Below are 12911 nucleotides of genomic sequence, written 5' to 3'. Positions count from 1 at the left end.
GAATTTGGAAAGGTAATTTAAGAGATAGATTTTATATATATATATATATATATATATATATATATATATATATATATATACACACACACGTACATACATATATATATATATATATATATATATATATATATATATATGTCTATGAAGTATACTGTACAATGCGGGAGTAGATACTTTACCCATAACATCTTAGACATCCTAAAATATTTAGAGCCTAACAACAGGAATATTTCTGTTTAGCAAAGGTTAAATGTAAAAACCAGCTCCAGCCCAAACATGGAGTGAGAAATGTTAGAATTTCTATCAGGCTGTTACACCTGTCTTTGCCCTCATTAGGGAGATTACATTATTAGGAACAGGATGTAACGGAGACTCGCTAAGCAATAAAACAGGATTTTTGTACTCACTATGAAATCCCTTTCTTGGAGTCCACTGAGGGACACAAGAATTTAACTTTAGGGTTATACCGCCACCTACAGGAGGATTGGACATTGACAAACAAAATTGTAGACCAGACACAGGATATTACCTCCTAGTATCTGCATGCCTCATTTTGTAGCAAAGTAATACCATCATCATAAAAAACACAGAGAAGAGGGACCTGTGTCACCCAATGGACTCAAAGAAAAGGATTTTACAGCAAGTACAAAAATCCTATTTTCTTTCTTGTCCATTGTGGAACACAGGAACACTTTAACCTTAGGGACATCTCAAAGTAGTTCAACTGATGTGCAACTCTGCAAACAATCACTTACAGGTCCCAGAAAACAACAAAGAACTGGGGACTATCTGCACATTTAAAGACTGCCTGAAAGACCTTATGCCTGAAGCTGGCATCAGATGAGGCAGTAACATCCACCTGGTAGAACTTTGAGAACATGTGAACAATAGCTAATCCTTGTAAATCTGAGGAATAAGAAAAGACATAGAGAATATGGGGTTGGTGCCTCAGGTCAAAATTGGGACTTTACGGGCTCAATATATATGTTCATAGAAGATTGTTGTTTTTACATAAAAAAATATAAAGCGTGGAACAATAGAGAGACTCTATACCACATTGTCACCTTTCTTACCTTTCTTATTTACTCACGATCACCAATGGGTCTATAACCCATACACTAATATATGATTTCTTGAATACTTTATTGAATCTTGTATATAATTGTGAAATTATATTATATGTGGCAATACATATAATACATTATATTTTTTTATGTAAAAACAACAATCTTCTATGAACATATGTATTGAGCCCGTAAAGTCCCAATTTTGACCTGAGGCACCAACCCCATATTCAAAATTTCTCTCGGGATGATGGCTAAACAGAACTGAAAAGTTCTTTAGGAATCACACACCTATACAAGAAAAGACATAGAAACACTCATAAATAAAGTAGTGAAGTATCTTGAAAGGAAAGTGTGGAACCCAATTCTTGAGACCATAAGCTTAAATGATGGTCTAAGCCACCCAGAGATGGTGGAATGAGAAGTTGGTGCACCCTTTCAGGGTCCATCTGGAATGATGAAAATACCCTAAGATACAAGCTGGATAGGAAATACATCCCTATTTTCATAAACGCAATTTAAATCAGTTATTTAGGTATCAATTATCCTCACAGGTATCCACATTGATCTGTATATATTAACTTAATCCACTTAATGAACAGAGAACACCAAACCAAATACAAGCTGGTCCTCGGCATTAACCGATTCAGCCTGTCCAGAGAGAGGATAGACTTGTCACACAACCATACAATGTTGCATCGCTGATATCTAGAGTGAAACTGGACAAAGTAAACTTCCCTTAGCCAGGCTGCCATCCGACTGAGGACACTCAAGCAAAAGCACACATTTAGATGGTTTCTGAATGGGAAAAGTCAAAACAGAGAGCCCTAACTTTGTCCTGTGGAAAGAACATTCTAGCCTTAGTGGTTCCAGCAATGATTTTTGAAGGTTCAGGATCCACCCAAATCACTGTAACAGCTGGACAGTCAAAGCTATGTTGTCCTAAGGAGCCCTCGCCGACTGTTGACTCAACATGAGCCCATCAAAGTATACCCCCATAACAGGGATGCCACAAGAGTGCATGCAGCAGGACTAATACTGGATCCCGCACCAGAGTGAATACCTGAGTTGCAGAGAAGAGACTGAGGATAAGGGCCACAAACTGGTAATGTAGGGGGTGCATGTGCTGACATAAGAGTGAAGGTGAGAACCAGAGTAGGGGGCAAGGCTTGAAATTCCAGTTTATAGCCTTGGGATACCACCTCCTGCAACCAAGTGTATGAGATGCAAGCTGCCCAAGCATCCACAAAGGTTAACAATTTTCTCCTTCTCTAGATAGTGGGGGTACACCATCATATAAAGAATTTTTTTTAAAATGATTTGGTAGATTAAGTATGAGACTATTTGGATGGACTATGGACTATGAGACAAGCTGGGGGGGTCAACTTGGGGGTCAAGGGACTGGAGAAATGAAAAAGGTTTGTTACCACTGTTCCTTGGGCTTTTGTTGAGGAATATGCAGCCTCCATAGAGACCAAGAGCTGGTCTGAAGAGATGAAGGCAAGGCCATGTGGAGCCCAGGCCCTTTTTTTTTTTTTTTTACACATGAGGGTATATGCAGTCCAGAACTTTAGCCAAGGTGACCTATGCATAAATGGACTGACATCATACATATGGGAAATGAAATGAGAGGCTTTTAGAAAACAGTTATATAATAGTGGTCAAAGGGGATTCAAGGCACTTATTTGAGTGCTTAAACACATCCAAATGCTCTACTGGAACAGCAAGCGCCTTGTAAAGGCTGGAGAAAGCCGGATCCACTTCTGCACAAATTCCTCAATAAATGGATACAGGACTAATCAGCACAACTTTTCAGAATGCTTCCAATGTCAATAAGGAAATTATTGGAAAAGCGGGTGCAAAGGGACAGTCTTTGTGGCCTTAAGTTTTTTTTTTTTTAAAACAGAGCTGGTAGAACAAACAGACTGATTCTCAGACTTCAAAGCACAAAGATAAGTGCTGACATGGTCTCCTTTTATTTGGAAGTAAAACCAGTAGACCGCAATTCCTTATGGGTACGTTTTTTAGCCAAGTATGGTCCAGCAAAAACAGATCAAAGTTCTACATGGCTCTTTGCAAGCAGCAGGGGCTATAGGGAGACGCTTCTTCAACTAAGTACGGTAAAAAAGAGCTTGAAGTAAGCCCGCACAACTCTTCACCTAGCAAGTTATGTCAACGCCTAGTTCCAAAGCATAAACCCCCTTCTGCGGAAAAAAACAGTGGGAACAAGGAATAGGCACCCACCAACATATGTAAATAAGGTAGCATTCCCAACTGGCTTACTTACTGAGTCCTCAGAGACAGGGTTAGCACTGAGGCAATGCCTGAGACTACGGACCTGAAACATGCTCTACAGCAAAAAAAATTTTCCTCACATGGAACCCAGTTCCTCACTTTCAAGCTAACACCACAACATCCAGTCCAGGGGGGGTCCAGATATAGTACGCAAAAGCCATTCTGAGGACCAAAGTGCCAGATACCTGCCACGAGTCTTGTTTGATGGAAAAAAAAAAAAAAAAAAATGTGCTAACAAAAAAAAAAAATATATATATATATTTTTTAATACAGCAATGCTGAAGAGAAAGACATCTATCCTTCTCGGACACTAGAAAAAAAAAAGCTAGGACATGCTGGTAGTAAGAGGGGTGTTATCCTGGACTGGCCTACAGTTTTACTTTGTTGGCTAGTGTTCAATCCTCCGGTAGACAGCACTATAACCAGAAGGTTAAAGACTTCCTGTGTTCCATAATGGATGCTAGGGAAGCAGAAAATTCCTTTTCTAAGCCACAGGTACCTCCAAACCTGGGTATGCCGTATTCCAGTTTGGAAAATGTATGCTTCCTGAGAGACAAGCACAGAGAAATGTTGGAGGGGCACATCAGCAGAGTTCTGAATTCTTCCCAAGTCAAGTTTAGCACAATGCACACAGCCAGGCTCAGCAGCTGGATAGCTATATTTAAAGCGAATATGGTAATTTACACCTTACAGCCGTTGTACCAATTTATCATACTTGAGTGTGACGGGTTCATTTAAAGGTACAGTTCCTTCAATGGAGTACAGGGAGTGTACAGGCATGTCACCAGTGCCTCAGTATTTGGTTACATGACTCATACACAAGGATTATCAGAGTGGCAGTTCCATTCCTTTATAACAGGTGGTTTCTGCATTCTCCTTTACCAGCTAAATACTTGATGTGGCAGGTCAGTCAAATAAGAGGGAGGTCTTGTGGGCACATATTTACATTTTACATTCAATGTTTTCCTTTAAATATATTTGTTTCTAATGTTCCATTTCAACATTTTTTTCCCCATATTTAGTGTGCTGCTAAAAAAAATTAACAACAAGTAGGTAAATCTCTCAGAGACGAAGATTTGATCACATGTTACCCTACGCTAAGGCTGCTCTAGCTCTATTAACGCCCACACGTTTTCTGTATAACACATCTTCCAAGAGCAGGTGAAAAAGGGATTAGGAACATTTCATTTAATGGTATTTATTTAGAAGGTATTGTTCAGTTTGCACAAGGCCAATAAGAGCCATCTGAGGGAATGGAATGTACTCTCTTACTCGCAAGGGACTGAATTGTAACATAATGGCTTCTCAATGATAATTGGCCGTCCGCCTCTTCCCAGCTTGGCTTTTAATCACTCAGAGTATGTTTCTGATTTTAAAAAAACAGGTCACTGCAGTAGTATTTTTCTAAGATTTAATTTCATCATTTACCAGTGTCTAAAGCTTTATAGTACAAATTCAATAAGTCCCACTAGCATCCAACTTAATTCAGTTTGTTTAACCTTTGACAATACACCTTCCTCCAGTGCTCTGCAGATAGTCTAGAGAAGTCCTGATCAGATAGATATATTTCCTGTCTTGCCTTGAGCCATGTTACATGATCTACACATCTCTGTCTCCCAGGACACTGCCTGTAGAGCAGAGGCTGTCTGTCACCACTGTGCGGGGAGAGTATCACGTGAGTATCTGCTGTGCAATAACATTTTCTCTTATGATCATCATGTAAATGTGTTCATTGCATACATTTTTAAGAATGTGTTACACTTTTTTTAGTTGTCCAAATAAAAAAAAATAAGGATCTTGCTGATTCTCACCCCTTTCCTTGGTACTATAAACTGAAGAAACTGTGCGAATATGATTTACTTTTACAGAAATTGAGAGAGACCGGAATCAGAATCCTCTGGGGTATATGACAAGCTTCTTTGATCTAAAAGATTATTCGATCTTAGTTGCAAAACTTCCAAGAACCGTATTTAAAGGATAAGTGCCCCTTTTTCTAACTGTTTGCAATGGCACCTGTTCAGATTGGTGCAACTTAATGTTGCATCGATTTTGAAAAGGTGCCTGCACTACTTTGGTGCAACTTTGGTCCAGAGAATGCAAAGTTGGATCAAAGTTGCACCAAAAGTTGTATTCGAAAGTCGCACTGGAAATCATGTGACTTTGAAAACGCGCTAATGTAAATGGAGCCTTAGTGTAAAGTATAAGAAAGTGCTGGCTACAGAAGAAATGTGTACTGCCCGTGGCATCTGGACACCTTATGCCTCATTTGCACTGAGTGGTATGCTACGGCACGGTACGGTTCGGTTCAGTACGGTACGGTTCAGAACGGTACACCTTGCGTTTCCACTGCCAATAGTACCCTTTCATGATAGGCGTGGTGTAGCAGGAAAGCTGTGATAGACGATTCTTTGTCAACCAACCAAAGTTCTGCAGAGTGTAGCTCCACCCTGTTGGTACGGTACTAATGTGCTTGGTACCCCAACGAAAGGGTCCTAAAAAAGTGGTACGGTACGGTTCGGAATTAGGGTACCATTCACAATGGAAACAGCATAAATAGCGTACCGTACCGAACCGAACCGTACCAGAAAGCTCAGTGGAAACGGGGCATTAGTTACCACACTGTGTTCCCATCTCCTAAACTCTGCCTACCTATAGAATGCTGTTCGTATACAGGAAGGCAGAGTCTATAATATGTGTCAGCCAAAACATCACACACTGCATCTCCTCTAATCTAAGGGAACATTAGGAACAGAAGGGGGTTTCCAAAACAGTAATTTTATATAGAACAGTTATATATATATGTATATATAACAGTTATATATATAACCTCAGCGCCAACAATTTATGCAGCGCTTTAAATATATATTGTACAGTCACATCAGTCCCTGCCCTTAAGGAACTTACAATCGAAGGTCCCTAACTCGCATTCATACATACACATACTAGGGCCAATTTAGAAAGGAGTCAATTAACCTCTCAGCATGTCATTGGAATGTGGAGTGAAACCAGAGTACCTAGGGGAAACCCGCGCAAGCACAAGGAGAACAAGCAAACTCTGTGCAGGTAGTTCCATGGTTGGGATTTGAACCGATAACCCTAGACCTACTAGGAGGAAGTGCTAATCACTTAGCCACTGGCTTGGGTTTGAGTACTTTAGTGCTTCAAGTGCAGTTATCCTTTAAAAGTACCCAAATATGCCACTAAGCTGAACAAGCATTTTAAGTAAATTGTATTTAAATTGATGCGCTTTTAAACTATAAATGTGGGTATATATCCTTTTAACAAATAAATATTACAATACAGTGGCCAAAAAATATTAAAAATGTGTACAGAAATACATATATAGAAATGTGATAGCTGAAATACACCCGGCATATAGCCTTAATGTGTTCATGTGCTTGCGCCGTTAAATAATTTTAAAGCATAAATTCCTAAAGTTTTGATATACACAACTTTTCGAATGCAGTAACATCAAGGACTTTGATATTTATTTGAAACTGTGTTGCTTATTGTCTTGAATGTATTATACCACCACCATGTTTAAAAGTTTACAAAGGGTTTTCTTTAGAAGTTCCATTTGATTTATTTCACTAGGTTCATTATTTAATATGTTTTGATACATATGTGTTGTTAATTGCGAATATCAGCACGATACACGGAGAGGTGTATATCACAACTTTAGGAATTTATGCTTTAAAATTATTTAACGACACAAGCACATGAACACATTTAGGCTATATCAGGTTTTTATATATTTATTTCTCCACACATTTTTAATATTTTTTGGCCACGGCATTGTAATATTTATTTGTTAAAAGGATATATACTCACATTTATAATTTGAAAGCGCAGCACTTTTATTACAATTTAGATTTCTGCACTTACTAAAAGGGAAGTGATCAGTACAAGCAGCTTCATTAAAAGAGTCCTATTCCTAGTAGCTCACAGGATCTCATATAATTAAAGCATTTTAAGTAGGGATGTGCCGATACCAAGTATTTTCACAAGTACTTGTTAAAATGCTCCCGATCTTGAAACCGATACTATGCGGTGCGATTTCCGTCAATTTCCGTCAAAATGATTGGGCACAAATTGTACCGCAAAGAATTGCATGCGATTTGAACAGGAATGCAATGCGATTCCTATCCAAATCACATGTGGTTTCCTGCACTGCTCCAGTGTGTTTCCAGGTTTGCCATAGTGAATTTTACACAGGAGCAGTGCGGGAAAACCTCCCTGCATGACGGGTTCCACCAGCTCTGGCTCCCATCCGACTGAACATCTGCGGCTACTCTTGCCTCTCCCATGGCTTTTTTCCCCCCCAGCGGCTCCCACCCCCCAGTCTCCAGTGGTACAAGTCATCCTCCTCTAGTGCTGAGTACAGGGATTCTAATTGATCAGCACCATCACATGGACGGTCCTGACCAATCAGAAACAGTCTAGCCCCTACTGTCAGGAGAGGAGAGAAAACCGAGGAGATTTTAAATCCCCGGACCGGTGAAGCAGCTTTTCTGACAGCGGTGGATTGGCAATATGGTACAGGGGGACCAGGGTTGATGGAAGGGGGACCAGTGGATGGCTAGAACTGCTGGAGGCTTAGGAGAGAGAGCCACTGGAGGGTGGGGGAAACAAAGCCATGGGAGAGGCAGGAGGAGCCACAGATGAGCTAGTGGAACCCGTAAGGCAGGGAGGTTTATCTGCTCCTGTGTGTAATCAGGCTCAAAATCACTATGACTGGGTTCATACAGGAGCGGGGGGGGGGGGGGGGGACCGCATGAGATTCTGACAGGAATCGTACCACATTCCTGTTCAAATTTCATGGAATTCTTTGCAGTGCAATTTGAGCCCATTTATTTTGTTTGGATGCAAATTGCACCATGACGTATCAGTACTCTATCATGGTGAGTACTTGATCTAAAGTATTCGTACTGGTCGATTAAAAAAGGGAGTCAGTGCATCCCTAATTTTAATGAACACTTCTGTGGATACTGATGGAAAGTTTCACATATTACTCACAGCTGAAACATTTAGGCCAGTTTCACATATCGTCCGCTGCGCGATTTCTAAAGAGCGATTGTCGCACAATTCTGCGTGATGCTTGGGGCCAGCCTATTCACTTGAATGGGCTGCCCAATGTGCCTTTGTCACTCGAAAAGAAGTTCCTGCTTCTTTTCAGGCAACTTGTTTCACAAGATTTTTAAAATCCCAGTTTACCATGAGATCCTGTCGTGACAGAATCGCATTACATTTGAGGTGCCATTGGAGGATAAGGGCACTCAAACGTACAGTGTGCATTTTGCAGCTATAGCCACGTCATTTAAAATCGCAAGCAGAATCGTGGCAATTCTGCCCCGATTCCAAATCACATAGTATGAATAGGGACTAAATAAAGGGTTTCAGAAAGTGAGACTTTTTTTTTTTTTTGCAATAAAAAGTTTCTACTTTGTTGTGTATATGTGTGTGTGTCAGTGTATGTCTGTGTGTCAGTGTTAGTGTGTGTGCGTGCGTGTGTGCGTGCGTGCGTGCGTGCGTGCGTGTGTGTGGTTTTTTTGGTGTTTTTTTTTTTATTGTATAGCTTTGCTTCATATTTACACATGATTTATAAAAGCAATTACAGTTTATACATATTGTTTAACTTTTATTTTAATGTAAATCTTGTGTATTATTTTGCACAGCTAAACATAAGGTTGCAATTGTGTCAAATCCTACCTACTAGAACTGTTGGATGCCCTCATAAACTTCATAAACTACATAAAACTCAAGCAGTCTTATAAATTTCAGCTACTCATTTGAAAAGAACACAGGTACATATTATGTGCTTTAGAAGCATGCAGTGTTATAGACCACAAATAGTTTGAACTTACCTTGGCTGTACTTGAAGCTGGTACATTCTGCATATTATCTGGGATTTTTCCACTGCTTGCAGGCTTGGTTACTCGCTCCCGCTGCCTTTGCCGGCACTCCAGGCAATTTCGTACAGCTACACAGCAAACTAAAAAAGGTTTAATCAAAATCGACTCGCATGTAGCTCATATCTTCAACACATTATGAGATAAAGAGTTTATATAATGGAATTTGATAAAATGAAAAAACTCTACAGGGTATGTTCAGGTGTGTTCTCAGATATGGTACTCTGCCATGGCACATTTACTTACCTACAATGCAGGTTAGGTGGATATGTGTTCAAGGAACATATCATTATGCCAAACCCATAGGCCCTTGACCCAAAACGCTATAAGTAACTAATACATGCAGAAACTGAAACAACTTTTCTTAAAGTATAAATTGGTATGTACTTTTATCTCATTACTTTGGAAATAACTTCTACTTAACCAATTAGAAATGATAAGAATTTAGATATCAAAAAAAAAAATAATGAATTGGTTCTAAATATATTGGTATTACATATCTTTGTAACTAGACTCTAACTTAGAAAGGCAAACCTTTTTTTCTGGTAATGAAATAAAACCTAAAACCAAGAATTTAAGTACTTAGTACGTTTGCTGCCTGTTTTCTTACCATTAAAATAAAATAATTAGAAATATTTAGTCTATTTTAAATAAGACCATACAAAAAGCAGTGATAACGGGCAAAGTGAAGTGACTAACGCTAAGCTTATTCCACCTCACAGGTTGAAAAAGATAGTTGTTGGAGAAAATTCTACTTCAATGTTCCGTCATGCTTGGTCCCAAGAGCTCTTGCTGATGAGGCTGAGCCATGGTTCTCTCTTTCAACATACTTTACATGACCAAGCCCATGGGTATTTCTGACATCTGATAACTGTTATTCTTAATGATCCATGCCAGCAAAGTGGTTAACCATTCTTTATGTAGAGATTTGAGTTTAGGTACTTGCCCCTTAAGAATATGTGTAATGACTTTATTAGGCATCATGCACACAGCACTTTAAAAACGTGGCTGTCGGAGACGTTTGTCATTTTTTCTACCTCTAATGCCGCTCTATGTGAGCCTATAGGTCATTGCACACACAGGAGTTTAGAAGACAAAAAACTGCTAGACACGTCTAAACGAGCTAGACGTGTTTAATGCTTGAGCATTTATTCATTCAAATGGTTAGAATAAATTAATATTCTGAACAATTGAATGAATGCCCAAAAGCTTGACATGACCAAACACTTTTGCAAAAGGCAGCTTTAGGCATGTTTTTTTCCGCTGCTTTTTCCTTCCCAGGTGTCAAAGGGAGGAAAAGCTACAGTTATTACCAATAACTCTTTTCCCAGGAATTCTCCAGGACGGTCACATGAGAGAGAGATGGGCTCCACCTCCAGCAAGAAACACAAGCACACACAAGATAGAGCCCTGAGCACCTGGGAAATATCCCATGGAGCTATCCTAATGCTTTGGAGATGGACTTGAATAACCGTTTGACTAGAGCGTTCTCGTAAGCTGTGTATCCAAAGTGGCAAAGTGTGCACTCTGAGCGTGCTTACCGATAAGCCGCCTTCAGCCCCTTCAAGAAGAAAATCCAACACCGTGCCCACGTCTTGCAAGTCTCTGTTTTTGGGTAGCATATTTGCTGCATTATTTTTCCAGACCTACCCGTAAATCTTCCTCGGTATTGGTTTTCTGCTTTGTAGGAGAGTCTCCACTACTTTAGCAGAAAGACCCTTGTTCAGTAAAATGCGCCGTTCAAGATCCACACTGTCAATTTCAAAGTTTGAAATTGTGGGTGGCACGCTCCTGACTGCAGCAGTAGGTTGCTTTGGTTCGGTAAAGTCCAAGGGTCTTCTTCTGCCATCTTTTTTAGTGCCGTAAACCAAGATCTCTTTGGAAAAAAGGGTACTAGTAGAATCACCCTTACCGTCTTCATACAAATCTTCCTTACTGTCCAGGGAAGAATTTGTAACGAAGGAAAGGCATAACCTAGGTTGAACCTCCACAGGAACCCTAGGGAATCTACCCCTAGGGAGTCTTCCTCTCTTTTTAGGGAAAAATACTTTGTCACCTTCTTGTTTTTTGCCATGGGAAAAAGGTTGACCTCTGGAAGGCTCCACTTCGAGGTAAGTATCGAAAAAAAATTCTGTGGTTCAGTTCCCATTCTGCTGGGTCCAGCTGTTTTTGGCTCAAGAGATCAGCTAGGGTATTGTACGTACCCTTGATGTGTACCACTGTCAGCGATAGCAAGTGAACTTCCACCAATGAGAGAAGGTCGCGTGTTGTTCTTATAAGTGTCTGGTATGAATTGGGACAAGAAGGTAGGCGTCCTTTAGGTAGAGGGCTACTAGAAAAGCGGTTTCTTGGAGTAACGATCTTACCCAAAAGATTGTCTCCAATTTGAACTTTCTGTAGAGGGTTGTCCTGTTCAGGTTTTCCAAGTTCAGGATTAAACGGTGTCTACCGGAGGGTTTTGCCCTCAGAAACACATGGGAGTAGAATCCCAATGTGTGATGATACAGATATATCTCTGTTATCAATTTTTCCTTCAGCAATTCCCTGATTGCTTTCTTCATGGGTATGCCTTGCTGTGAGGAGGGGTGGAACCGTTGTGGTTCTGAACTTGGTATGAGGTCTCAATTTAAATTCTATTTTGTGTCCCTGACCTATTTGATTACATAGATTGCTTTTAAAAGCTCCTCGGTTTCTTCTGCAGGAAAAATATGTTTTGAGATTTTCTGTGATTCGATCATGCCTGACTCGTCATCAGAGTCAGAGCTTTCCTGGTATAGGAGTTCTCCTCCTTCCTCAGAATCCTAACTTGAGGAATTCAACTGTGGCTGTGGGGGAGGTTTCCTAGGTTTTTCTTTCTGCCGTGCTGGGGATCGGAGAAGAGGTTGATGGTTGTTCCTCCTCTCATCTTGTCATAGACCCTTTGTAGCGATTTAAGCGTGAATCTCATCTCTTTTTTGAAATTGAGAAAGTCCTTTGCCAGAGGCTTTTTCTCCTCATTAACGATTTTCTTAATGCATCTGTGGCAAAGTAATTTATCTCTGTCTGATGGAATCTTTATTTATCTTTACACTTTGACTATCATCTACTGACTTCTGGGTTTTGGGCTGAAGAGGAGACAACAGCAGAGAGAAAGAGAGAGGGAGAGAGTCAGCTCAGCCCGCTGCTGCCCCTGTGGCCTTCCTCCCGTGTCCACCGCCGCCACCATTGTTCTGAATGGGCGCTTTTAATGTGACCTTAGAGGCTCCAACCACCTCTGTACTGCCCCCTTGTCGCTATTTTCAGGCCTGTGGCCCTGCCTGAAGTAGGCCGTCTCAAAACTTCCTGTGGTAGCGCCATCTTGCTGACATACGATCTACCCCCGACAGGCATGATCAGAATGAACACTTCGGGAGGCAGACCAGCAGTGTTGGCATGCTGTGGGGGAAAGAGGAAACCCCTGATGTCCCTTCCTCCCCCACGAGTCTGCCTAATGGCTAGGATCTGGCGGGAACATGCAGCCTGACACAGGAACTCCTGGTCGCCGCACAGTGAGTCTTTCTCTAGGCTCTTCCCCCATCCTTAGCTTAACCTAAAGTAAGGGTGGGGCGAAAAAAAGGCAGAATCCCTCTCTTGTCCACATACCTGATGCAGGAGTGTACAGGGG

General features: G+C 40.7%; 1 protein-coding gene across 5 annotated transcripts in view; it reads right to left on the bottom strand.

The window, feature by feature from the left end:
* NBEA (neurobeachin) overlaps positions 1–12911 on the bottom strand; it is a 1052497-nt gene that overhangs the window by 561085 nt on the left and 478501 nt on the right. For 4 of the 5 annotated variants that reach the window (XM_082246613.1, XM_082246614.1, XM_082246611.1 and 1 more), the window contains one exon: positions 9224–9351. In XM_082246613.1, coding sequence (XP_082102739.1) covers positions 9224–9351 — 128 coding nt within the window. The remainder of the gene's footprint in view (positions 1–9223; positions 9352–12911) is intronic. The other variant, XM_082246612.1, reaches the window with a different exon arrangement.

Source organism: Pelophylax lessonae (assembly GCF_965119305.1).
Source record: "Pelophylax lessonae genome assembly, chromosome: 2".
NCBI classification, from domain to species: domain Eukaryota; kingdom Metazoa; phylum Chordata; class Amphibia; order Anura; family Ranidae; genus Pelophylax; species Pelophylax lessonae.
The sequence above is the reverse complement of the archived record's forward strand: the minus strand, read 5'-3'. Positions and strand labels throughout refer to the sequence as shown.